The sequence below is a fragment of the Astyanax mexicanus genome, chromosome 16, assembly GCF_023375975.1.
Source record: "Astyanax mexicanus isolate ESR-SI-001 chromosome 16, AstMex3_surface, whole genome shotgun sequence".
NCBI lineage: Eukaryota > Metazoa > Chordata > Actinopteri > Characiformes > Acestrorhamphidae > Astyanax > Astyanax mexicanus.
The window spans coordinates 13,573,777-13,599,272 of record NC_064423.1 but is presented as its reverse complement, the minus strand read 5'-3'; the positions used below and the strand labels follow the sequence as shown (position 1 = coordinate 13,599,272).

At 44.3% G+C, this 25,496-nt stretch overlaps 1 protein-coding gene across 1 annotated transcript; it reads right to left on the bottom strand.

Moving 5' to 3' along the window:
* Nucleotides 1-249: 249 nt before the first annotated feature.
* On the bottom strand, nt 250-24,639 carry midn (midnolin). The gene is made up of 8 exons (XM_007252620.4): nt 24,405-24,639; nt 21,942-22,170; nt 20,260-20,347; nt 20,094-20,156; nt 12,325-12,831; nt 12,093-12,213; nt 11,313-11,627; nt 250-3,654 (listed from the first exon to the last, which is right to left on the bottom strand). The coding sequence occupies exons 1-8, from the start codon at nt 24,475-24,477 to the stop codon at nt 3,392-3,394; spliced, it is 1,659 nt and encodes a 552-aa protein (XP_007252682.2). The 5' UTR covers nt 24,478-24,639; the 3' UTR covers nt 250-3,391.
* Between the last annotated feature and the right edge of the window lie 857 nt (nt 24,640-25,496).

Genomic DNA, 25,496 nt, shown 5'->3' with positions numbered 1-25,496 from the left:
GCTAACCCATGACTTGGCGAATCCCATGACTTTTAGTGTTTTAAATTCTTTCTGAGGTTTAGAGGTTCTGACGAATGCATACATTCTATTTTAAAGTGACAGTCTGTACGTTTTGGGTGAGAATGAGTAATTGTAAGAAAGGACGGTTCCTTTAACATATAATTTTAAGCCTCACAACTTTTCTATGAAAATAAATAAAAAAATAAAGAGACATTAATTAAGAAAAACTAACCACACAAACAACACAAATGTTTTCTTTCAATTTATTACCTAAAAAAGAAAATGTCCTATCACAAGTCACACTGAAATGTATTGCTTAAGAAAAAAATATATTTAGATATTTTCTTTTGTTTTGTTTTTTTAACTTGATTATTTCCATTATATTCCACAAAAACATAAACAGGGCACAGCCATGCCCTTCTTCGCCTTCTCCCAGTTTAAAAAAAATGCACAAAGAAATACATAATTCACAGTTACCATTTTGGTTTTATAAATTAATACAGTCACACATGTGCTACACCGGTCTATAGCTAGAACATTGTATTTTTGACTCTTGTTATTATCTTTAATTGTTGGCTACAAGAAAGAACAGGCAACTTAAATGATGTGAACTTCAACAAACTGTATTGTAAACACCCCCCCTGCCCTAAACCCCACCCACCCAATAAACCATCCCACTTGCAAACTCGTACATTTTTTTTCCTTTTTCTCGTTTTTCTCATTTCACATATAGGTGAGGCACACACAGAGTATAGTTCATACATATATGGAAATTAAAAAAATGTTTTTTGGGGTTATGGGGAGGGGCAAGGTGGGTGAGGGGGAGGAGCAGGGTGTGGCTGGGGGGGATTGGGTTTGGGGTAGGGGGTGTCCTTTGAAGGAGGAGGAGGAGGAAGTGCATGTAGTAACCTGTCCTTACAGGACGTCTCCGTTCAGAGTTAGGGCACTTTTACTTTTTTAGCTGTAGCACTACAGTGGAACCTTCCTCACTATTTTCATTCAATAATTTAATTCTTTTTATCATTTGATTTGTAAATTTGTTGCTTTTCAGCTTCTTGGTGGTAGGACAGAATAGGGTTTAAAGGATCTGCTCTTACAACAAAGTATGAAACGTAAATTTAGTATTTTACAAAATACGAAATAATAAATGATAATATCATTGTTCTACAAGAGCCCATATATTAGCTCTGCTGAAGAACCGGGTTCTGCAAAACTGCTTTTCATTTTTTCTTGCTCACTGAAGGGCAATTTTTAAGGCACAGAAGCCTTGACATACTAGAGCCTCCACCTTTAAGAAATGCAAAGAGTTGCCCAAATAATCGGAGAGAGTGATGATGTTTTGGCAAGAACACAAAACAAAACACAAAAATAGAACGTCCCCATCTTGTCCCCCGTCCCCCAAGTGTCTCATTGTGAAAGTTAAGGCCACTTGAAAAAAAAATAATAATAATTAAATTAAAAACAAAGACTAGGTTCCCCTTCAGGCAAGTAATCTCATTGCAAACTCAGCGAGTGCAATCGTGGTCTCCTTTTCACGTCGTATTTCTTTCGTTCTTTTCTTTTTTTTTCTTTCTCCGAAATCTTTGAAAGTAGTTTCAAGTCAGCTGGGGCGGACGCTGGTCCAAAGTTGCTCCTGGGGCGGGTCAGTTGCGGAGGGGGTTGTTTTGTGGACCCCCTTTTTTATTTTTTTTATCTTGGTGTAGAAAAAAAAAAAAATCAGTTTGGTTGCTCTCAGCTCATCACAGTCCAGGAATGATCCATAAATACTGTTTATAAAAGTCTGTGTTTTGGTTCACCACTGATATGTATCGTCATTTGTGATTAGGACCCCCGTCAGGTGACAGATTTTTTCTTTTTTTTCCTCAGAAATTCATGCAATTTTTTTTCTCCTCCTTGTAAGCACCAGTTTCTAGTTTCTCGTGTCGTGTTTTTTTTTTGTTCTCCTACAAAAACATGAGGCTAATTCACACATTTGCATGCAAAGTAAAGTCCCATTTAGCAGCAGAACTGTCGGGGCTGTGGAAGGCCTAATTGGATGTTAGTGCATCTACCAGTGAGGCACTGTATCGAGTAGGTGAAGATCACGGCGGCTGCGGTCCTATTGTATTCCTGCTGGATCTAACGGACAGCTGAGGGCCTAAATACGGGCAATTTAGGAGCAATCTGCGAGAGGTGCGCTCTGGAGACTGCCATTACGTAGATGAGACAGGGTAGTTATCATGTAGAAGATGGGAAACTCCTAGGTTGCGAGTCTCTGTCTGAATGTAGTAGAAAATCGTTTTCAAGCCTTTTGCCGGAACGAGCGGCGACTGCGATGGACGTTTTCAATCCTACTCTAAAAATGTACCTGTTCTTCAAAGAGATATGAGGACAAACTGAAAGAAACTGTTTAGATAGTTATACGACTTACAATTAAACTTAATTTGTGGCTTCACCCAAAGCCATATCCAGTAACTATCATGTTAACAAGGAAAATATATATATTTATGTATATATATTTATAGATTTATATATCAGATCTTGTCATCATATTTTGTTTTTGGTATTTTTTTTTCTGTTTTTTTTACTTTTTTATTTCGAGAATGAATCCAGCTTTAAACCTCTGTCACTACACCGAGCTGCATTAAGAACCCTTTGTGTGGTTGGAACATGCATTGTACCATTTCTTACTTTTGACCATCCACTGAAAAATCAAAGATATGTGCAAATAAAACCTCCTCGTCCATAAGATCAAAACCTGAATGCTATGTGGGTAATGCTACATATTTTTTTTCTTTTTCCAAAAAAAAAAAAAAAGTAAATTGATTAATATTAATAAAAAAAAAGCATAAACAAAGAAGAAATTACCCTCCCCTCCCCATAATGAGATCTGCTTCATGGCTCCTAAATGGTCTTAAATGCCCCAGTGGGGAACGAACAGAACCAGCAGCAAGTTGTAGTTCTCCGGAGTGGTGGATTTGCTGCGTTCACCCCGTGCTCTCCTTGAGAAGAGAAAAACAGAAAAAGAAAAAAAAAAAAGAAAATAAACAAAAACAACACCAACACCATTAAAGTCTGCTTTGCTCCTTTCTTGCGTTTCTTCTCACGACAGTGTGCATCTATCTCTGTGGTCATTAGTCCAGTCTACGTCCAGCACAACATTAACCCAGAATAGGTCAGTTTCCATTAGAACAGGCTGATGGGGACGTTGCCGTAACCATATAAAAAAAAAAGTCAGTTTAACTTCCTTTGTGAAACGAGTCTGTGGTTGAAGGGAAGCGTACAATGCTTTGAATTTTTCTCAGTCGTCACCAGCCTGAAGTCTCACACGGTTTCCATTCCTGTACACAACACCCCGACTCCTGTCAGCCTCTTCGTCCTCCTTAAATCGAGGAGGCCGGCCGCGTCCGCTTCAGGCCATGATGAACTCCGGCTTCATGTCAGCCTTGACGTCCGGCTTCCACACGGAGTCGTCAAAGTCCAGGTCCAGAGAGCCCTCGCTGGACATGCTGCTGTTGCTGTTGCTGCGGCCGGCCTTGCGGTTGGGCAGCCAGGGGTAAGGGGCGCGAGAGTCCCTCCTGGCCTTCCTGCGCAGACGCTTCTGCTGCATGAGCAGCTGCAGACGCTCCACCTTGCAGCGAGTGGCCCGGTTCTCAGTCTGCCGTAACCGGTCACCTGGAAACCAGAGGGAGGAAACAGGATTAGAGCTTAAAATGGCCTAATCAACCTCTGGAATTATTATACAGTTGATGTCTTAATGAGTTTTTATTCAAGAACTTCTATTACATGACTAATTTGATTAATATGCATAATTCTGAAGGGCAGTGTTGTCTCAAACCAATCACAATTAGCCAAAAGACATTTCACCACTGTGGTTATCTTTTGTAATTTACTATGGTAAAAGAAGCTAACAGAACAGCCATAAACTACATGCCAGCAGGATGTGGTACAAAAATAAATCCAAAAATAACAATAAGCGGCCATATGTTAAATTTTTTTTTAGCCACGCGCTAATATATGTTAGCTCAAAGCAAACGCTTTGGTAAAAATCTCATATTAGCTCCAAGCTAACACTCTAGTCATAAGCTACATTCTAGCTAGCTTGCTATGGTACAAAAATACCACAAGCTAATGTAATTCAACATGGCTGGTTCATATCAGCTCCTAACGAACACTCCGGCCACAAGCTACAAGCTATGGTTTAAAAAAAAAAAAAAATACATGATACATAAGTTACAGTACAATTCAACCATTCAACAATTCAAACTAGCTAGCTTGCTATGGTACAAAAATACCACAAGATACAATTCAGAACATAAGCTGCAGTAAATTTTACACAAATTTCACACAAAAATAAAACCACTGACCACTTCCAATCTAAAAATCCAGCCACAAGCTAATATGATTAAAAATAGCTAGTTTAAAAATATAGGAATGCTCGGAGATGCGGCACAAGATTTGGAGAATGAGCAGTGTTAGCTAAGCGTAGAATCGACACACACGCTCGCACACACGCTCGCACACACGCTCGCACACACGCTCGCACACACGCTCGCACACACGCTCGCACACACGCGTGTCTCCAGTATCTGATACCAGCCTGAAGCTTTTCAGTGCGTGCCCAAACGTCCTTTCCGTCAACCTTATCAGAGAATAGTTCGCTTTTAGAACAACCCACTGAACCTGACCTTGAGATTTCCAAGGAACTGTGGCCTAATCACACCTTCAGCCATAGCCTCAAACACACACACACACACACACACACACACACACGTCTCCACCCCACAGTGCCACCACACAGCTAAACACAAGGCTTTATTTTTCCGCAGGTAAAGATAATCTTGTGCTGCCCATCACTTTCCATCACTGTTGAGACACTAAACACAGTTTTAGCTGTTGAAGTGCTTAAGGAAAAGAAAACCCGGCGGGGTTACTCCTCACTTCTCCTCAACGTCAAGACCGCACTCTCCTCTGCCCTGCCCTAATTTCATTTATAAATATATTCAGAAGGATGGAGGGGAAAAAGCAACCGCAATCTATTAGCCAGCTCCATTAGGATCTATCCCAGAATTAAATAATGAAATAAAAGGCTAGAACGTCAATAATCCGAAGCACGGACCATCTTTCATTGGATGCAGTGTGCCTCACTCACACACACACACACACACACACACACACACACACACACATACACACACACACACACATACACACATACACACATACACACACCAGCAGCAGCAGTAGCTTTTAACATGGATCGATGGCAAATTAAAAAGACCTATTGATTAAACCTTAGCTGTAGTGCGGCAATCCATCTCCAGGCGAGGACACGGCTATTGGCTTTCAATAGAAAATGCAAGCGAATGGAAATTGTAAGCGAAGCAAGCCAGGCTTTGCCCCCCCCACAACCCCCACGCCCGCCCACCCTCCCCGCCACCCTTTTCCTGGTCTAAGCTCATTGAACGAGTAATCACCCCCTCCTTCACACACAAACACACAAGGAAAAGAGACCCCCCGTCCATAACCCGTAGAGGAAGAGGGGTGAAGTGTAGGGAAGTCGTGGCATTCTAGCATTCTACTCCGGTGAGATGGATTCTAGTGGGTGGGGATCAGATATGTGTGGCAGGACCCAAATCAATCACATTCTACTCCTGAAAACGGGAGATTGTGTGGGTTCAATTTCCCTTTGTACTTAATTAGCTTTTTCACGGGGCGGGGGTGCAGTTCTTCCATGGAAAAACAAACCGGTTGCTGAAAATGACTTCTTCAGCACATCACCTCAACTACCAGCACTATTAGCAGCACCGCTTCCCCATCCGCCATATAACCAAAAGGCACGGTTGCATTTTCACATCTCGCACTGTATATGGCATGAGTGCAAACAAAACAGAGGGTGCCAGGTAGAGCAGGTAGTGTGACTGCAGCCTGTTCTGCATGATGTAGTCAGTATGTCTTTGTTCTGCTCCGCTGCTAGCCCCCCTCTACCCTTCGTACCGCCTGCATGAGCTACCACCAACTTCTCCCTTTTTCAAGCCCGGATACAGAAAATCAGCCTCTAAGCTTTGTTCGCTGACGTTTCTTCCACAATTCTGATTCTGATTCCAACTCCGGCTCTGGCTCACACTCTCTCCTTCACGTGTCCTCTCCAGCAGTCCCAGCGCTGATCGCTGCAGGCGTAAATGTAGGGCAGCCACCCTCACCCTTGAGCCTGTCAGCCATGCCTCTCCGTGATAACTGCGGGGAGTGAGCGAGAGGAGGGGAAAAAAATGCACACACACACTTTGCATGCAAGCCTATGTGCTCCAAGGGACAAAGATAGAAAAAAAAGCTGCAGAAGCTCATTAGGAGCACGGAGCACGGCATGCCTCTGCAGAGGTATTGTACCGCCATCACAATAGGCTCAAAGAAGCTCAGGGAGACCCTTCCTACCAAGCCAAGCTTTTGGCTTTTTTTTGTTTGTTTGACTGTGTGCTTTTTCTTCTTTGTGAGAATCTACAGCCCAGGACGATGCCCTTTCCCACACATGGCTGCTGGACACAGGGATAGCTCTTCCTAAATGGCCTGGTTGTACCTACTAGAGCTTCTAGGGCTTTACGATATATATGAACTGCTAACTTTTGTTTGGGTCAAAATTTAAAATGACATTACATGACAACAAGCATTTATTAATATTGTAATTTTTGCCTGAATACAGCAATCACAAAGACTGGAAGGACAATGGAAGCAGTTCTTTGCTTTGGGGGATAAGTAAAGATGGGACTTAACCTGCATGTTTACTTGCTTGCTTGCTAACATCATTAGTTAGCCTGCATGCTACATATTATGCCCCAAAGGGAGGGGGGGGGAATCCTGCCTCTGTTTATGGTAGCAGGGTCTATTATCTGTGGACAGGCTGGCCTAGCCAGCAGCCTTCCAGCAGAGCTGCCTGAGCTGATATAAGTAGACAGAGACAGAGAGAGAGCGAGAGAGAGCGAGAGAGAGAGAGAGAGAGAGAGAGAGAGAGAGAAAAAGAGAGAGAGCAGAGTGTGGAGGAGAAAGCCCAGGCAGTGGGGGCTGGGCTGAGGGGAAGCAGGGATACGCATGGAAACAAAAGCAAATAGAGGAAGCAAAAGTAAAAATGCCCTGCTTTCCCTTCGCTGCTTCTCAAGCTTTTAAACTCATTCCTTTTTAAGAAGGCTCAGGCACACAAACACACAAACATACACTTGAAGGCAGGACAGGAACAGAGTGTTTTTTGCCAGCAGCAAATCATGAGCGAACACAAAAGCGGGTCACCGACAAGGGGGACGAGAAGCAGAGAGAGAAGAGAACGCCTCCCCCTTCTCATCCCCTCCCTTCCTCTCTGCAACCTTCCCATCCTCCCCTCGCTAGCCTCCTCCGCCCCAGCCAAGTCCCTACGCCAACGCCGCATTGTCTCCCCCACAAGCCGTATGCTGCAGTGTCCTCAGTCAGTCACACGCAACACAACGCAAACAACCCAAGCCCAGAGCGCTAAGCACTACTGCAGACCTCGAAACGTGGGGCCCAGAGCCACGTGAAAGCGGGGGAGGAGTCATTCAGCTGTTCAGTCTGCACATGACATATACACCTGGCCTTCCTCTTCAACCCCCATCCCCACCACCCACGTCCCTCCCCCAGAACAGCGCCTCGACGGGGGCCTCAGAGGGACATGAAAAACGGCAAATGAGAACAAGTCTGCCTGGAGAACAAGAGGCTGGAAAAAGATTACACTGGAAATCCCTCTGGAATCTTGAAGGAGCAGGCAGCCTCTCACTACCAAAAGCTGTCGCTTGCAGCAGCAGAAAAGCGCTTCAGAAAAGGGGACAGACTGCTCCAGCTTGCCTTGTGCATCTGGGCAGAGAGGCTGGTGCATGAGAATTTATCGATCGCTGCATTAAGGGAGGAGGATTTCAAGCATGCTGATCGCCACGTGAGGAGAGAAAATGGAAGGGAGAGGCTAGAAAAAATTGTGGGGGGATGGTTGGGTGGGTCAAAGTGAGCGAGATAAAAGAAGAAGGAGAGAGATAAAAGAAGAAAAGACATACAAGAAGGACAAAAAGAAGTTAATGAAAGAGAATGAGAGAGAGAGAGAGAGAGAGAGAGAGAGAGAGAGAGAGACAGGAAGACTTTCAATCAATGACACAGTTGGCCTTGCTGCAGGCATTGGGTCAGTCCTGGAATACTTCTGCCCAGTCCTGCAGCCCACACTACAACGGCTGAGCAGCTCCAGTGATCGCCTCCTCAATTGATCTGTTAAAGATCAGCTTAATGAACAGTTGTCTCTGATTTGTTTGTTTGTTTTCCCAGAAAAGTCCTGTGATCTTTACAGGCCTGGATGAGCTAGTGCTCCCATCAATGGGAGATTTCACAATAGCAGAGGACATCACTGCAACAAAGCCAACCAGATAGAACATCCTAAGCATTTATCAAAGTCGTATTGATCGAATAGTGAGAATACCTCAATGAGTAAACATGAGCGAGGCATGAACAAATAAAATGTCCTGCAGACATTTCCACAGCTGTGCCCTCAGATCAGAGCCCGTTACTGTGCTGTGATCAAGCTGCAGCACGTTCCTGGGGAGCTGTAGGAGAACCAAAACCACCTCGAGAAGGGACAGAGGGGGTGAAGGCAAGCTCAGAGTTGCTACACAGCACAGGACAGGACAGGCATTGTGCTCAGCCATCTGGAGCCTTAAACCAGGGGAGCCTTTACCAGCCCCGCCATATCCAGCCTCTCTTGGATGCGATGCCATCAATGACCCCACAGGGAGCCTGCATCTCAAATAACTGTTATTTGCATACTGGGAGCAATAAAGGGCATCAGATAGGGGGTTCTATAGAGCCCAGCCTGACAGGAAGGGAGGCAGGTTCAGTTACGGCCTCGCAGCAGCCAACAGGCTCGCCGATGGCAAAGCTGCACCGGGGAATGAATTATTGAACCGTGGCCAGGCATGGGCAGGTCAAAGCTCCATAGTGACAGAGAAAGAGGCCTGGGGCACTCCAGCACAAAGAGCACTGCAAAGGAGGCAAGCCAGAGCCGAGGCTTTTGGGAGAGAAAGCCATGGCCCTGTTTAAACGAGGGGCCGTAAAAGATAAAGAGAGGACGAGATTTTGACATTTCACGTTCCGCAGAATGTACACAGGAGCTGGGAGTGTTAGCTTTTGGGTGGATTAAAGGAGTGACTTGAGGAATTTGAGCAGTCCCCACCCTGGTGCCCCTCTTGCACTCACTCACTTGCTTGCCCTTTCTCTTGTCTGAAACTCAACTCCACCCAGACTGCCTCTTCCCAAGCCCAAACTAAACTAACCTGACCTGACAGATAGTGAGGGGAGGGGAGGGAGGAGGGCATTCCTGCCCCCACCCCTTCACCAACCCTGCTTCAGACTCCTTTTGCTCCCCCTTTAGCCCTACTGTTGAGCTTTGCAGTCAACAGATACACTGACTAAAAGCTCAGGCTAATCTTTCAGCCTTCTGGGCCTCATTCTGTCCATACCCTTTCAATCGTTAATTTCTTAAATTCTTTCAGTTCTTTACTTTCCACCCCTTTCTCCTAACCTTCCTCTCTCTCTCTGTGGCACTGCAATGGCATGGGCTGGTGTTCTGCTAAGCTATTTACTTACTCTGGGGGGAAAAAGGCCAGTCCCACACAGGGCAGGGACTATCGAGACCCCACCGAGCAGAGAACTTCACTCCAAACTGCCAAACCCTCTCCACGGGTGACCTTCCCCCTCCTGTGGATCATAATCCAGTCCCCCTCCCTGGACCCCTCACTCAAACAGGCCTGGCCAGAGGCAGTCAAAGCCAAAAGCTTGATCGAAATGAGGCCAAAGGGCTGGGGGTGATCAGTTACTTTCTTAATCAACATGCACTTCACATGAACATGAGGTGTAGAAGAAAGAGAAGAAGAAGAGGTAGAAACAGAAGAAGAAGAAGAAGAAAAAGAAGGTGGTGGCCTCATGGAGAGTGCAAGTATGTGACATTTCCAGGAGCCGGGCTTACCCAGAAGCCAGAGAACACATTGAGGTGTTCGTCTCCCAGGCTATTCCTGTAGACTAACAGAGGGAGATTTCTTTGAAAACTATAACTGTCATAAAGCAAGCCAGTCACCAGGTGTTAAGAAATTCAAGCCTCTCAAAGCTTGAGCTGACTGCTTGGTCACACACTCCCTACCTCCCCAAATGCAGACAAAGAAATCACCAATTTGGAAACAAGCCGGCACTTTTCTGCACGACCCTCCCCCTGCCTCCCAAAAGGAAGCACCAATTAATCAGTGGGCAGTCGTTGGCCAGATATAAACACTATTTTTTTTATGAATGGACTTTTGGTTGGGTTTTTTTCCTCTCCCATAGACCTCCAAACACAATGAACATTCTCTTCAGGCTCATGTTTCTTGTATAAATCTCTCTATTTAAAGATCGAAAGGAAAACAAGGCGTCATTGAGAAGGCCTGGCTTGTGGTGCCTGGATGGCCAGAGTGGAAACAGTAGGATGGCCCATTGACTGAAAATGTGGGAGTGGAACAAAGAAAGCCTGATGATACAAGCAGGGGGTGAGTGCACAGAGCACATTATGCATTACCACAAACGAGTGAAATCCCTCACCTTATTGATAAAATATAGCAAAAGGGGTAAAAAATATTTTGATTTGTTCAGATAATCAGTGGTTCTCTTTCAGTTTCACATTTGCACAGCTTTAACAAAACTGGCTGTGCTTTCAACAGTAAATACTGTAAATGGCGATATTTTTTTTTATTAATGGAAAGCTCTGTAGCAGCTGTGTTCTTTTCCTCCTTTTTAAGCAAGAAAAAGGCAATTCAGTTTCTGGAGACAAAGCAGGGTACCTGCCACACGCCCGTGAAAGATCTTAGCTGACTATCTAAGCTCAACCTCCTCCCCCTCCTGTTCATTCTCTCCTAGAGGAAAGCCGACACCGTCAGCAAAGAGACAAAGCCAGACCTGCTGCTGCTGCCAGAACGCAGCTACTGAAGCTTGACAGAACAAGTCTGCCAAGGAAGGTACTGAAATCCCAAGATAGTGCCATCTCTTCACCTTACTCTATTTCCTCACTTCTCCTTTACCACCTACACCACCACAAAAAGCATTATCAAACAATGACTTTACCCTTCATTGTTTCTAGTACCTCATTCTCTTACTTCTGCACATATTATTTTATAGTAGAATCCAACATAATCCAATTTAGCTTTAAAACATCCTAAACATTAACAACTAAGCAATAAGTCCACAACATATGTTGAACGCATCAGAATTCCCACCCCTTGATCAACACTAAAACAACCAAAGTTTATTTCATAAAGTCTAAACAAACTCACCATGAGGCTTGCACATTCGGACCTGGCTCTGGCACTGGACTAGAGGGTGGAGGGAGGGCTGGGTCGCTGATGGCACGGAGGTAGCTTTAGAGGAGAGGCCAACGATTTCGGATGTGGCTGGAGGGGATGGCGGCGGTGAGGGTACAGGGGAACCTGAGCTGCCGCACTGGGTCTGGTAGCGGAGCTGTGTGAGAGATGCGGGCATGCCCTGGTAGTGGCGGGTAGCACTCAGGAGGTCATTCAGGATTTGCAGGATGGTGCTGATGTCCCGCCTTGGGCGTCCGCTGCTGTCCTGACAGTTTGGATGCAAAGTGCCTAAAGGTGGGGGGAAAGAACAGACAAAAAGTCAAAGCCTGCTCTGTGTTCTGTGTCCTAAAGAAAACCACTACCTGTACTTCATAATGGATCAACTGGCAGGCCCCTTAAATCTTTACTTTAACTTATAGGAGAGAGTGGACACAACTGTAGACTTCTGGCATTGTTGCTGCCTACTGCAAATGATTGTAAAAAGCTGGATTCGCTAAACATTAACCACTCTGGTCTGATAGCACAGTGATCTACACATTATCTTAGAGTAGCTTGGCTATTGTCAGTTTTAGTTTAGTTCGCTAGTGTGTACTTTAGCCAGTGCCCATTCCATACACTGTGTCCTATATATATATATATATATTTTTTTTTTTTTTTTAAGTGAGTTATATTAGAAAAGGTGAAGGGTTAGACAACAAGTAAAGGATACGTAGTGGAGAAATTGGCTAGCAAAGCAGCAGCAGTTTTGAATACCTGAAAACGTTCCAGAGAAAACTCCTGGAGCGTGGTTGACAAAGCTTTCGATGATAGCACCTGGTTTGCGGGAGCGTGAAGAAGTGTTGCTGTTGCTGGCAGTCTTAGCAGTACAGTTTGTCTGTGGAGGACATGGGCAGATGGTGAAAAACCTGTCACAAACTCACAGTCAATTTAATCCTATGATCCATAATAATCTTTTGGGATTTGAACCAAAAGGATTGAGCCTTACCTCTGCGCAAGGGGCAGCAGGGCTGGAGCTGCTAGGGGAGCTTGGGCCGGCTGACGTGGACTGCTGGGAGCGGAGAAGGCTGTCCGGGAGAGTTGAGGGGCAGGGTGGGGTACTGCAGTGTCTGGAGGTCGAAGTGGGGTACATGAGGGGCACGGAATGGCCGGAAGAGGAGGGGCTAAAGGCTGCAGGACTGGATGGGAGTGTTGTGTGCGGATGGTGCGGGTGAGGGTGTTGATGTTGGTGTTGGTGTGGGTGTTGGTGTGGATGTGGGGGTTGGTGTTGGTGTGGATGTGGATGAGAGCTGTGGGAGACTCGTCCAGATGAACCCATGGTCCCCGCAGAGTGTCCTGTCGTGCCCTCCGAGCCCCCACGTGAGATAAGGTGTCGGTGCTGCAACTGTTGGCTGCCTGAGTGCTGCGCTGCCAACTGCAGCTGGACAAACATCATGTGATCTCCTACTCGCAGGGCCAGGGTCAGAGGAGAGCGTCCAGACAGGAAGTCACTGACCTAAGAGCAGGAAGAGTGGGAAAGGGTGGATTTAGGAATCTCCCCAAAGCTTGAAACTGCAACTGAACAAATTCTTAATAAATCACTGAATGAATGTGAAATTGTGAATGGCATTTCAGAGACAGACACTAATACTGTATGTAAAAGCACTCGCACACAGAAACTCGCACAAACACTCCCCCAGTCCTGAACTCTACCATTCAGTACACCCACAAAGGGCTAACTTCTGTCTGGCCTCGGGCCTGAAAAATCCACCATAGAAACAGGATGCAAACCCACTCGCCTCGCCGCCACATAATAGCCGATTGTTCGAGGGGTTTGGACGGATCTGGAAGGCTTGCCCATTTTAGGAGTGCCCAGAATGGGAAGCAGAGCCAAGCATGGGGGCTATGACCCCTACAAATCAGGAAGGGAAGCACACAGGGCTTCTCTTGACTTGGCTCTCTCAGCCTACTCATAACAACTTCCCTCTTGTCCCATCTCAGCCCTCAGGCTTCCTTTGTAACAGCTGCCACTTACTGTTTTGGTCAGACGGACGTACGGACGGACAGACACCTTAAAGGCACAATGGTGGTAGAGAATCTTTCCCAAACCTTTTATTTTTAGATATGTTTTAATAACAAATTCTTACCATACAGAATAGCTAGAAAGTGATTTCTTACTAGTAAAGCAAGACAAACAAAAATGTATACATCTTAAGCAAGAACAATATGTTTAAGGGGGACTAACAAGTAACCTCGATTGACTTTCTGCTTTTAAGAGAAGCTGCTCAACCAATCCTGTAAGCTTCTTCCTTGTGGTAAGCCTACTGACCCAAAAAGACACTAGAAAATGTAAGAGTAAAACCACACCACTTCTTACAGCCCATTAACACTGTTAAAAAAAGTTCATAAATATGTATATGAGTTAATTTTTTTGGGGTTCCTTTAAAGCACCTTAAGGGGTTCCTGCACAGTTTCAATTTGAAGAATCCCTTAAGGTTCCTTTTAACAATGTATTTTCCAGCCTTTGCAGAAGACATGCATAAAACCTGCATGCTATTAACCTTCTATCTAAATGGGGTCTCCCCATCATTACGTTTCACCTTCATCTTTTACGCTGATTTGTTTTTCTATCAACAGTTGAGTGGAACCTTTACCACAGCAAACTGACACAGAAATACCATCCTCATCTTCAGATCAACCTGTAACAACATCTCCATATTTACTAAATAGCAATCAACGCTTTGTCCATTTTGACACAGTTTTAAATATTTAAACATCTAGGACACAGGCTCTGTGGGAAACTCTATGCAAAGGTCACAGATGAGTCACCCCACATGGTGGGCAGTGAGGATCCCTTCACTGATTGACAGCTGTCAAGTAAATAGTAATAAATGATTTGCATCAGCCTACACAGTTCAGAGACTGGAGAGAAGCCCCTGCAAAGGCTGAACAAACTCTTCTGAGGTGAGAGGCAAAGCCTCCGCATGAGGACGTGTGGCTCTGGCACAAAGCCCCCAAGAACGCCACGCTTTGGGACTGTGAGTCGACGAGTGGGCACGGCAGACCCCGCATTAGCCTCGCAGATCAGTCCCCCCCGAGCCAAAGAGTCACACTGACTCATTCGCGAGGCCCAGACGCTACCCACATAATGAGAGAGTGCGCTAACCTCAACCAACCAGTAAAAGTGGCCCTGAAAGGCGAGGACAATCTGCAGTCTGCAGGCGGCAGAGACATTCCCCACAGCAGTCCGCCACTTGACTCAGAGTCAGACTGTCAATACATCGCCCACCACACACTTTTCTTATATAAAAAAACACAACAAATGGCCACTGCAGGGCAATGAGTTTTTCCTGCCTCCTCTTCTTGTCTTTCCTTTTATAATAATATTAGAGCCACCAACACTAGCTGAAGACCACAGATTTTATCCACACGTACAGTAGGAAAAACAGAATCTTCGAAAAGGTTTACATTAGAAAACCAGCACGGAGAGCATGCAGTAGCTGTCTAAGAATGAACTTAGTCAGCTCCCAGACCTCAGCATTCTTCCTTTGATGAGGAAAACACATGCAAACTGTGGCTAGAAATGCCAAAGACATCTTAAAAGCAGGTTTAAGTAATAAGGTGCAGCCCCGTCGTACAGCTCCCGTTGGTCTGCAAGAGGGATTATAATACATATCTACAGCACCTGAAATGGGTCAGGCTCTCCAAAGGCTTGGCCAACATGGCATGCTCAAATGTGCCTCTTTGTTCTAAAGGCCACTGACTTCAGCACTCATGCCAGAGATGACAGATCATGTTCTGACGGAGCGTTCTCAAACGACGGCATGAAAACATCTTTGAACTGCTCTGACCTTCAAATAGGGACCAAACCTGCATCTTCCACCCTTCCCTCCTCCCCCTCCTCTCGTTCTCCAAAAGGCCAACAAATCAGGCTTGTGCAAAGCAGACTGTATTGTAACATAATTTTCCAAAAAAAAAAAAAAAAAAAAAAAAAAAGGGTTCAGAAGCACTGTTTCCTAGATAAGCAGTACACATGCAAACGGGTGCCTGCAGCCACCACCTCTTCACCTTCACCATCCACTGTCTGTTTAGTTCGGTTACGGTGGAATTTGGTTCTGCAGTGGGCTGCTGCGGTTGCTATGCAGGGAAGAGCAAGTGAAGGCGACAAGAGAAAGGGAGATGGGGGAGCAGCTCGGCTGGGGGAGAGGGAGAGATGCTTGGTTGTGGAAGAAGGGGGTGGGGTGGCAACAGAGTGGAGATGCTGCTGGATGGTGATGAAATATTCAGTGAGAGTACACCCCTCTGGCTCCTCATGTACCCCGCCCCCAAACTCAGAGGCGGCTGACAGCGTGTATGTTTTAGGGTCCCTGCGGTTCAAGGAACTCATTTGCAGCCTTTTCTTTTTGCTGCACACAGTAGGCCAAGGGCCAGAGCCTGGAACAACAGTGTGGTGCCATCAGTCTACAGTCCAATGACTCCTTTACTAGCGGAATGGTGGGGAGGGGTCAAATAAGAGAACCGTTTCAAAGAGATGCAATATCCTGGTCATCTTGCCACAGCACTATAGGTCAGAGCAAAACAGCAAAACTGCCTTACTTATACTTTTACCACATTTACAAGAAGGGTTTGAATGCTATTGATTATGCATGCACCAAACATCTGGAAAATGAAAATATTTGACTCCAAATCATTTTTGGTGTTGGTTTAAAACCAAACGATGACTAATTTAACTGATATCATATAGCACTGTTTACACTACAATTTCTTTTTATAGCGGTGGCACTTTACTGGACTCCAAGACACAAAAAAAACAGATATAATGGCTCCCTATAGCCAGAGATAAGTGCAGATTCTCTGCACACAACGAGACTTCAGTCTATCATCAACTCAGCAAGTAATCAGGCTCAGAAAACAGTTACTTAGCATCCCTGCTAAAGCCAAGGCTGGCTACAGTGTCTCTGTTAGCATTTTTTTTTATTCTGGCTGTCCATTGGAGCCTGGCTGTTATGGCTTTCCCCCACCTTTAAATAAAAAGCCCTCCGACTTCCCACCCTTTCATATAAAATCTGAAGCAGCGATGGCAATCAATTTCAATTTGGTGCATCACTACTATTGATACAGGCTCCACACCAGCTTCAAAGATCACACTGAAGGGATGTTGACCTATCCACAGTCTAACAGAGAGAGATCTAAGCAGGTCTCAGATGAGATTGGTCCAGTGAACGATGGCAAGATTTGATCAGCCGAATGATTACAAAATCCAGAGTGGCATGCCTGACGAAGTTTCTGTCATCCCACCTCTTTTCTGTGTCTGATCTGAACCCAGCAATCAAATCGCTTTGAGGTGTTCTGGGGGCTACAAAAGAAGCAATCCACTTAGACCCTGCTCTCAACTCCTGCTGTCTCCTTTCTCCCTCCACTGCTTATTCCCTTGCTCCCTCCCTCCCCGGTGTTCTGCATTCTGTGTGATCTGAAATATGAACTGTGAAGGCTCAACACCTTCTGACTCAGACTCAATTGGCTCAGATGGGTGAAAGACGGTGCTATAAGAGATGTTCACTCCACACATTCATAATGGTTGAGCACAGCTGTATTTGATAGGAATATTTTTAGCAATAATTAAAGAATTAACATTTTAAATGTATTTTAAATGGATTTAAATTATGTGCCATTGTTAGTTTAGAGAATAAAGGGCTATAGTTAGAGGAAGGTTTTCCAGCAGTAAGCAATACATTAGTTCTTGGTAAAACGCTGGTATTATGGTTCTTAAACCCTACTTGTAAAAAGCCTGCTTATAGGGGTCAGCAATGTGACAATTTTAGTGTACAGTTTTCAATTTTCTTATACATAGTATATTCTCTAAGAATATTCAGGATTTTGTCAGTAAAAGGACCAACTGCACTTTTCATTACAAACATCTTGTATTACTGAATGAAGTACAGCACATTTAAATACTGTGACCAACATTATAATGTCTGCATCAAACAAAAAATATATAAAGAAAACCCGAAAGAAAAAGCGAAAAAATCATTTTACTTTCAATGGAAGTCATTTTGGAACATGTCCTTAAATATATTGCAAAACAATATTTTTGCCATATCTCTGAGCTATATCTACTCACAAATCTTTTGTTTAGCTGAAATGTAAGAGACCTATACACCCCTTATCATGTCTTAGGGCCAATCAGATCACACAAACCAATTTATCATTTTCACTTTGTCAATCAAGCAATTACATACACTCATTGCTCAAACACCACGTTCAAAAAAGATTATTTCTGTTGACATGTTGCATGTTTCATTTCAATCCCAATATGCACGTCATTGCTGACCAGTGTGGCCACATCACTGGAACCTTTTGTGTCCTCCTACCTATATTTATCTCCTGCCAATTAATATACAGCATTCTGAGTCACCGGCGCCGACTTTACTGGTAAGCTCATATACGCTCCACGAGAACCAAAGTGGGGGGCGTTGGAAAGGGCAGTTCTCAGCCGGAGCTTTGCTGACAATATCCATCCGCCCGTCCGTTCCTTTCCATGCCTCCCCCACCACTGTCCCTCCAGCCCCGTCCTATCCCCTCCCCCGCAGTCCCTCTTAGCCTCTAAGCCTGGGAAGAGGGAGGGAGGGAGTGGGAATTATGAGAGGGGTGACAGCGAGGTGACTCGTCCTATATTGTTAAATCCCACTATTTGCATCTGTCCTTTTTCAGACACAATGACAAAACCTTTGCTCGTTGAGGAGAAGGAGAGTAGTACACTTAAGAGGGACGGATGTACGGTGGGACTGTGGGTGTCGCTGGTGCAAGTGGGTGCACGCTGGTGGTGCAGTTATAATGGAAATACATCACTGAGAACAACAGAGGATGCAGCAGCTTTGAGAGATAAACTGGCATTGTTATTCCCAGAGGACACAAGGACTGATGTACCTGCCTGCGTCAGGAGGTTTGCAGCAGACACTGCCAATTAGGGAACTCTCCAGTTTCTCGAGTGGAGAATATGACACTGGCCATTATTTCTACCAGAGGGTCTTCTGTGATAACCATGTTAGAAGTGCTGCTAGCTTGTTTTCTTGAATCTCGCTTTCAAAACACCTATTTATTTATCTGACTGTTTAGCTGTATGGTCATATTAACAGTGGGACACACAAGGACATACAAGGCTAGACCCTTCAATTCCTTAATATGCACAACGACAGGCATGGGTTCAGAGTCCCCTGCGTTTAGTGGCATGGAGAGAGAGAGGAGAAGAAAAACTGAAACATCACAAGACATGGAAAACCAAAGTAGCCTCAAATTACAGAGCTAGAGTAACCAGGCAAAATACTATTCCAATAACTGCCGGCCTTTCTTTTCCATAAAAACACCCGTCCGTCTCGTTACATGGAGGTCTAAGATAGAGATTTCTGAGGATGCTATCAGTGGAATATATGGCTGAAAGCTCTGGGAATTCTGACACTGCTGTAAGGCAGACGACCTTATGTGCTGTAACTCTATGAGCAAGTTTCTACGTACATAACCTGATCTGCTCACTCGCTTGCTTGCTTGCCTGCCTGCCTGCTCTTTCTCTCTCTTTCTCTGACATATACACATGCAAATTAGCTGCATAATGGTGGGCTCAGGGCTTAATTTGGAAACAAGTCATAGCCTTTTGTTAAAGCCATTTATATTCCACTACTACTCAGTCCTAAACAGGGATATTTAGATATACAGAAGCGAACTACTAGATATAACCTAAACTAAAGCACATCCACAAGATAATGCGCTTATATAAATACATCACATGGATTTCAACTAAGGTATAAAAGGTTAGATGGCCTTCCTCTTAAGAAAATAAAAGTACCATAACCAAGAGAAACCCACGTATCATTACGGGGGCTGAGCAACTCCACTCGGTTGGTGGCACTGGACGAAGGCAAGGGCCAGACCTGGGCTGCATTCATGGTCGCATAAAAAGCTTTTCTTCAGGAAACAGTCGACACTGCAGCTGCTGGGAAAAGGCGTGCTGCATGAGAAGAATGGTGCACTCTTCTGCCAACCCCCTCAACACACACATCATATATACACACACACACCCTCCCTCTTCCTTTTTTCTCATACACACACACACATATATACATATACATATACATATACATATATATATATATATATATATATATATATATATATATATATATATATGCTGACTGCTTCGTCATCACTGTAAGCTGTTTTTTCTCTCCCTCTCTTATATTCATACACAAACACACAAATGTGCAAATACACACAAACACACGCAACAAAGCACAGCTCTCCAAGGTAAACGTAGCCTATACCTGCTGGTGAGTGACTATGAAAAACAAAGTGAGCAATTGAATTATTTCCATTTATTATGACCCAATATTACTCTGTATATACATAATATAGTTTTGACCAAAGCACAGAACCAGTAATCCTCACCAATAATCGCTCAATCAATTAATTCACACTACAGGACAATATCTACAAAAACAGAGGCTTAAAAAAAATCTGCTCGCCAGGTTTTACTTTTCTGCAGCAATTCGACTCTGGAAGCATATGGTTGCCTTCAAAGAGGACTGGGGTCTTATTGAAGTGGGTGCTAGGTGGAGCTTGCCCTGGCTTGTCTCAGCTCAGAGATGTTGCCAGGAAACTGGAGGGTGTTTCTTAAAATATGCATGCTAAGTGTGTTGAGGTTTACACCTTTGAGTTTGTCCACACACACACACACACTATCCAGCGCAAACGTCGCTTATCTAACATACATAAACAACTTCTTACCTGCGTTTCCGTCAGACTCTCCAAGGCCTGCATCACAGACTGCTCGGGTCTCGACGTCTGAGACTTAGAAAAGGAAAGAGAAAGGAGAGTCAGTCAGTTTCTCCGGAGGTGCGTTTTTCAGATGGGTGTCAAAATATCTGCTGCATGAGGTCAGCGGAATCATTACCATAAGGCCTGCTTCGACTGTCGGGACAAGAGTCAACTTGCTCCCGTCTGTAATGCCCAAGTCCTGAAGTTTCCCTGAACTCAGGCGCCTGCAGAGAAGACGAAAACTCGAGTAAGCTTTCGGAGCCCGCTGGCAGTCTTATAAGATGAAAATAAAATCATCATCAAAGTTTCATTACATTTTTCCACTTTAGCTACATGCCACTTTAGCCAAATGTCTCAAACATGACAAACTTATTTTTTTTGTTTGTCATTGTGTACTAATCACTTACGTGCATGATATACTGTAAACAATGTACTCAGTGACTAGTAGATAGCTCTATCAAAGCAAGAGTATGACTCCTTAGTTAGCTTATCTACAACTCTCCCATGCAAATGCAGCCAGTCAGCTGCCAGATACAGTTTCTGTTGATTTTATTTATGGTTATGAAACTTGAATGCAGCAGCACTTGGGCTTAAAATAACATTTGTGATTAAAATAGCACAAAACAGCAAAAATAACACTAACAGTGTTTGTGTGTTAATATGTACAATAAAGCCTACAGCTTACATTACACTAAGGCAGCTTGTTAGGCAGCAAGCAGGGCAACCCCCTCCAAAGTGCTGATGTACATTGTAATCATACAGACTTGTGCTAGGGCTAGCTAAATAGCTAAATGTCACCTCCTACTGAACAAAGGGGCTGACTGGCTGGCTGCATAGCCTACAGGCACCCAAAACCGTCTTCAAGAAGAAGACATTGAGCAGAAGCCCATGATGTAATTTGGTGGAGGCGATTACTCGAGGAGGTCGTTAAATTGGCCCAATTCAAATGAAAAACAATGCAACTGTTAGGGGTCATTTGCAAGTGACAAAGAGGGCTCTCTCTCGCTCTCCTCCCAGCTTTGCCACCTTTGTGTTATTGTTAGGCGGAGTGGAGAGCTTGGTGAAACTAACATTGCCCTTTTCAACATTAAGGAGGAATATTCTAGTGTGGCATTGTGTGGCTCGGTAGGGGAACATTTATTGTCTTGCTTCTGCTTTAAAAATGACATCTGCTAATCCAGCCAGGCAGGCTAAGCTAAACCTACAGTAAGTCTAAATAATTGGGGTTGGGGTTGTAACCAGATCAAGGAGGGTTTTTCAGTGCGCAGAATTGAATATTTTTGGATTAGGCCCTGGATTAGGCATGAATTCATAAATTTCTAGGTTTGGATAGAGAATGTTAGGTGATAAAGGCTATGAATGTTAAAAATTTAAACATGGACACAGTGAGGGGGGTAGGTTACCAAGTTAGGCAGAAAAAAGCGCTCCATTTATAATAAAGCTAACATTTTCTATCTACCTTAAGTACGTTAACTAGTTAGTTAACTATGTGAGCAAAAGAAACGTAGCTAGCTGCTAACTAGGTTAGCTAGTAAGTACGTCTTTGGAACGCTTACATAGGAAATGGGGGAATTGGCAACATAGACTAAAAGGTTTAATGGAAGGGGGCAGTGCTTTGTTCTATTGGATGCATGCAGTAAATAATGGTTGGACAGCCTCAGAGAGCTTAAAGGCTAAACATGGCCCCTGTATTAACATGCCAGAAGGTTCCTTCCCTGACCTATTTACCTTTAAAACAGCAGGGGGTGGAAAATAGAACAGAAAAAAGAAGAGAGAGAGAAGACATGCACAACTACGTAGCTGAACGTATATACTCACGTCTCTTTGTGCAGCAGAGCTAGTCTCTCTTTGGGGACCTTCAGTCTCTGGGACAGTCTTCTTTTCAGCCCCTCCACAGTCTCCTCGGCCGGCAGGGAGAGCTCGAAGCGCGTTCCCGTGGTGGACTGGATTTGCAGGCTGATGGGAGGCTCTCCCGGGACGGCCTCGCAGGACGGGGCTCCGCGGCTCGGGCAGCTCCGTGCGCTTGGCTGCTGCTCCATTCGGTAGCCTGCGCGTGTAACGGGGGGAGGCGAGGCGAGAGAAAGAGAGAGGATAAGAAAGAGGGAGAGAAAGCAAGTCCGTTTGTATATGCTGGGTAGCTACCAGGGACGGTGCTTTTCTGATAACACCGTGCGTTAATGCTCCGTTCCGCCGCTCCAGTGGGACCAGAAAGCCAAGAGCGAGTTAGATAGCTAGGGCAGCATTCCCAGGAATCACCAGGAGCACGCAAATCAATCCCTGTTCCCTTTCCGAGCGTCCAAAAACAGACGATCCACGTCGATCAAACAAAGCTCGTATTTGTATTATGCCTATAAACACGATGAACGCGCGCACCCGGCGCAGACAAACAAACCGCACATCGCGCGCACCGGACTGTCCTTTACAACGCTGCTCGCTTTCGATTCGCCAGACAGAGAGCAAGAAGAGCGCAAGCTTCACACCCGGCCAGACCCCGTGCTCCTCCAGCCAGCGCGCAGCTCTCCGATCCTACAGCATCAGAATGAGCTTCTTTAACCCGCCCCCACTTTACAACACACCGCCAGCGCGTTACGACTCCACCCACACCCTCCTGCCCCGCCGACCAATCAGGTCAGAACCAGTCGAAGACGTCGGTACTTTAGGCCAATCGGAAAGAGACGTGGACACCCACGTGGAGGATATGCCCCGCCCACACCACCTTCCCCCTCCGATTTGAAGCGAGTCTTTTACCCTCATGGAGGACGAATCGCGTCAGAGTGGGAGGGGCGTGAGCGGCTTCGACACAGGCACTGACCCGCCCTCTACTGTCCTAAGACCATTCATAATGCAGAACTGCTACCATAACAAAAGGGCCTCATCAACGGGTTGTGCACTGCTGCGACCACTAACATATAGCTAGCATATCAGAAATCCATGAAGCACCTATACAGGAGTGCGTACAGAATTCCACGTAGTATTTAACAGCATCCATAGAGCTTCTATACAAGACAAAATTCATATAGACATCCATTAAGGGGGCTTATACATTATTCATACAGAATTACATACAGAACCCATGCAGCATTTACACAGCAGCCATACATGCAATAAATATTTATATATTTTTTCAACCCCTGTTCATTGCAAATGCTCAGCTACACTAAGCCACAATAAGGGTCACCTTTAATGTACTGAGAAAACGGACTGATGTATCGATGGATTGATCAATTGATTAATGGAAGCAAAACAGTAAATTATATTGCATGGCTGCTTTTTTTTCGTAGGGGTTAAAACAGATACTACACCGCCCACTAGTGGTGAACACAGGCATGTGCTGTTACTAAAGCTGTCATAAACCCAGTTTATATAGCCAGTGCATCGTTTTCTGACGTTCTGTCAAGCAGAAAACATTATAAACAACGTTTAAAGACCAATTTCGTCGTCATCTCTAAATAAAGAGTGATCAGGTGTTCATAAGTAACTTAGGTTGCATGGGCTATCCTTAGCCAAAAACACAAGCTAGTATAGCATATGACAGTGCCTGAACAGAAAGCCAGATAAGCTAGATATAACTACAAACTGTCGAGATTAACATTTAGCTGGTTAACAGCTAGTTAGTTAGCAACGGTGGTAAATTATATAACGTTAACGTTACATAGAAAAGGGTCAAATTACTATTTAACAGTTAATTTAACGTAGTTAGCTAACACTAGCTCATTTATAACAATAACGTTACACATGGGAAGGAAACCACAACACAATACCACAGCAGTAGTTAGCTAACTGTGCTAGCTAGCTTTAGTTAATAAGGATAAACAGTTCAAATTAGCTCACTAGCGTACCGGTTAGTTAACTGGCTCAAATAAAGAAGCGTTAGCACGGTTGGCTAGCTTAATAGCTAACGTTAACTAGTTAATCTAGATAACATAGCTAGCAGATAACCTAACCTGTTTTAGCTAGCGTTAGCTATTTAAATTACCTTCAATGTATTTAGTTAGTTAGCTATGAAATGTAGCTTAGCTATGATATTTAACGTTATGGCATTTTTAATAAGGTCTAATCACGTCTGTGGCAATTTCAGGTCGATAAAGTAGGTTAACTTAAATATTCTAGTTCTGGTTACGCTGGATTTTTACATTTTGGACATCAATTTGATATTGACTTCAGCAAAAAAGAAAACAGTTCTAAATTCTAGGCTCATATAATAGTATAACTTAGCTAGTAACTAGTTGAAATGTATATCCCGGTATCTAAATCAAGTAACGTTAACGTCATGATACATACCAATAATAGTGGCGAAAATCTCAAAGTTCCGCGATAAAGTTCCACAATCCTCAAAATTCCCCAGTTTTGGCATGTACTGAGTAGAAATCTGCTCTAGAACAACCAGCAATGATCCAAAGCAGCGATCCACGTTATAGTCCACAGCCTCTCAGAACCAGAGCCAGACTGCTGCTGAGGGAGCTGGGTCGACTCCTTTTTACCAGCCGTTCTGAGAGCCGGTTCGACTCTCAGTGATTTAGCCGAGCTTAACGCTGAAGCTGGAGGTAATGCAGCTCCGGCCGGGTGGGTGGGGAGTGGGTGGAGTGTCGGCGTTAGCTGCTGCGGTGTGACTGAGTGTTAAGGTGGAGAGTTCAAATAGACGATACACAATGACTGTATTAGCCTGTATTTACAATGACTTAAGGCTTTGAGTTATTAAATCAAATCAGGTCACACAAACACACAGAGACTCATACACACACACTCATACACATTTATATACAGTAATATTCAAACGTTTAGACACACAACTTCTCATTTAATGTTTTTTTTTTATTTTTGGTTTTCTAAATGGAAGATTAATATTGACAACATCAAAATTGTGAAAAATGCATATGCAATTATGAAGTGAACAAAAAATGGTTTAACAAGCCATATGTCTTCAAAAAAACACCTGTTGCATTGATGCCAACTCTTGGCATTATTCTCTTCTCTGCTTTTTATAGTAGAACCTGGAATGGTTCTCCAACTGTCCTAAAGGTGTTCCTAGAGGTGCTGAGCAGCTGTTAACTGCTTTTCCTTGACTATGTCAGGTGTTTGTGAAGGCAAGTTTTTTCTACTACCCACTTTTTTCTACTTCCACTACTGTTATATGGGTTCCATTTATACTGTCATTCCATCTCAATCACCATCAATATTGCACTATTGTCTTCCGTCTTACGTATGTTTATTGTGTCTTGTTGTATTGTACATATAGTGTCTCCCACTCTTTTAGATTATATATCTTATTTCTTTTTGCTTATATTTATATATCTATTTCTCCCCCACACTACTGCACCTTGTTTCTGTCTCATGTATGTCTATTTGTGTCCCTGCTGTATTGTACACATAGTG

Bases quoted from the DNA above. Each gene is read 5' to 3' on its own strand.
- midn (XM_007252620.4), bottom strand. From the start codon at position 24,477: ATGCCAAAACTGGGGAATTTTGAGGATTGTGGAACTTTATCGCGGAAC. The intron at 22,171-24,404 runs GTATGTATCATG...TTACACGCGCAG, and splicing joins GATTTTCGCCACTATTATTG to GCTACCGAATGGAGCAGCAG. The intron at 11,628-12,092 runs GTATTCAAAACT...CCCCACCTTTAG, and splicing joins TTTCTCTGGAACGTTTTCAG to GCACTTTGCATCCAAACTGT.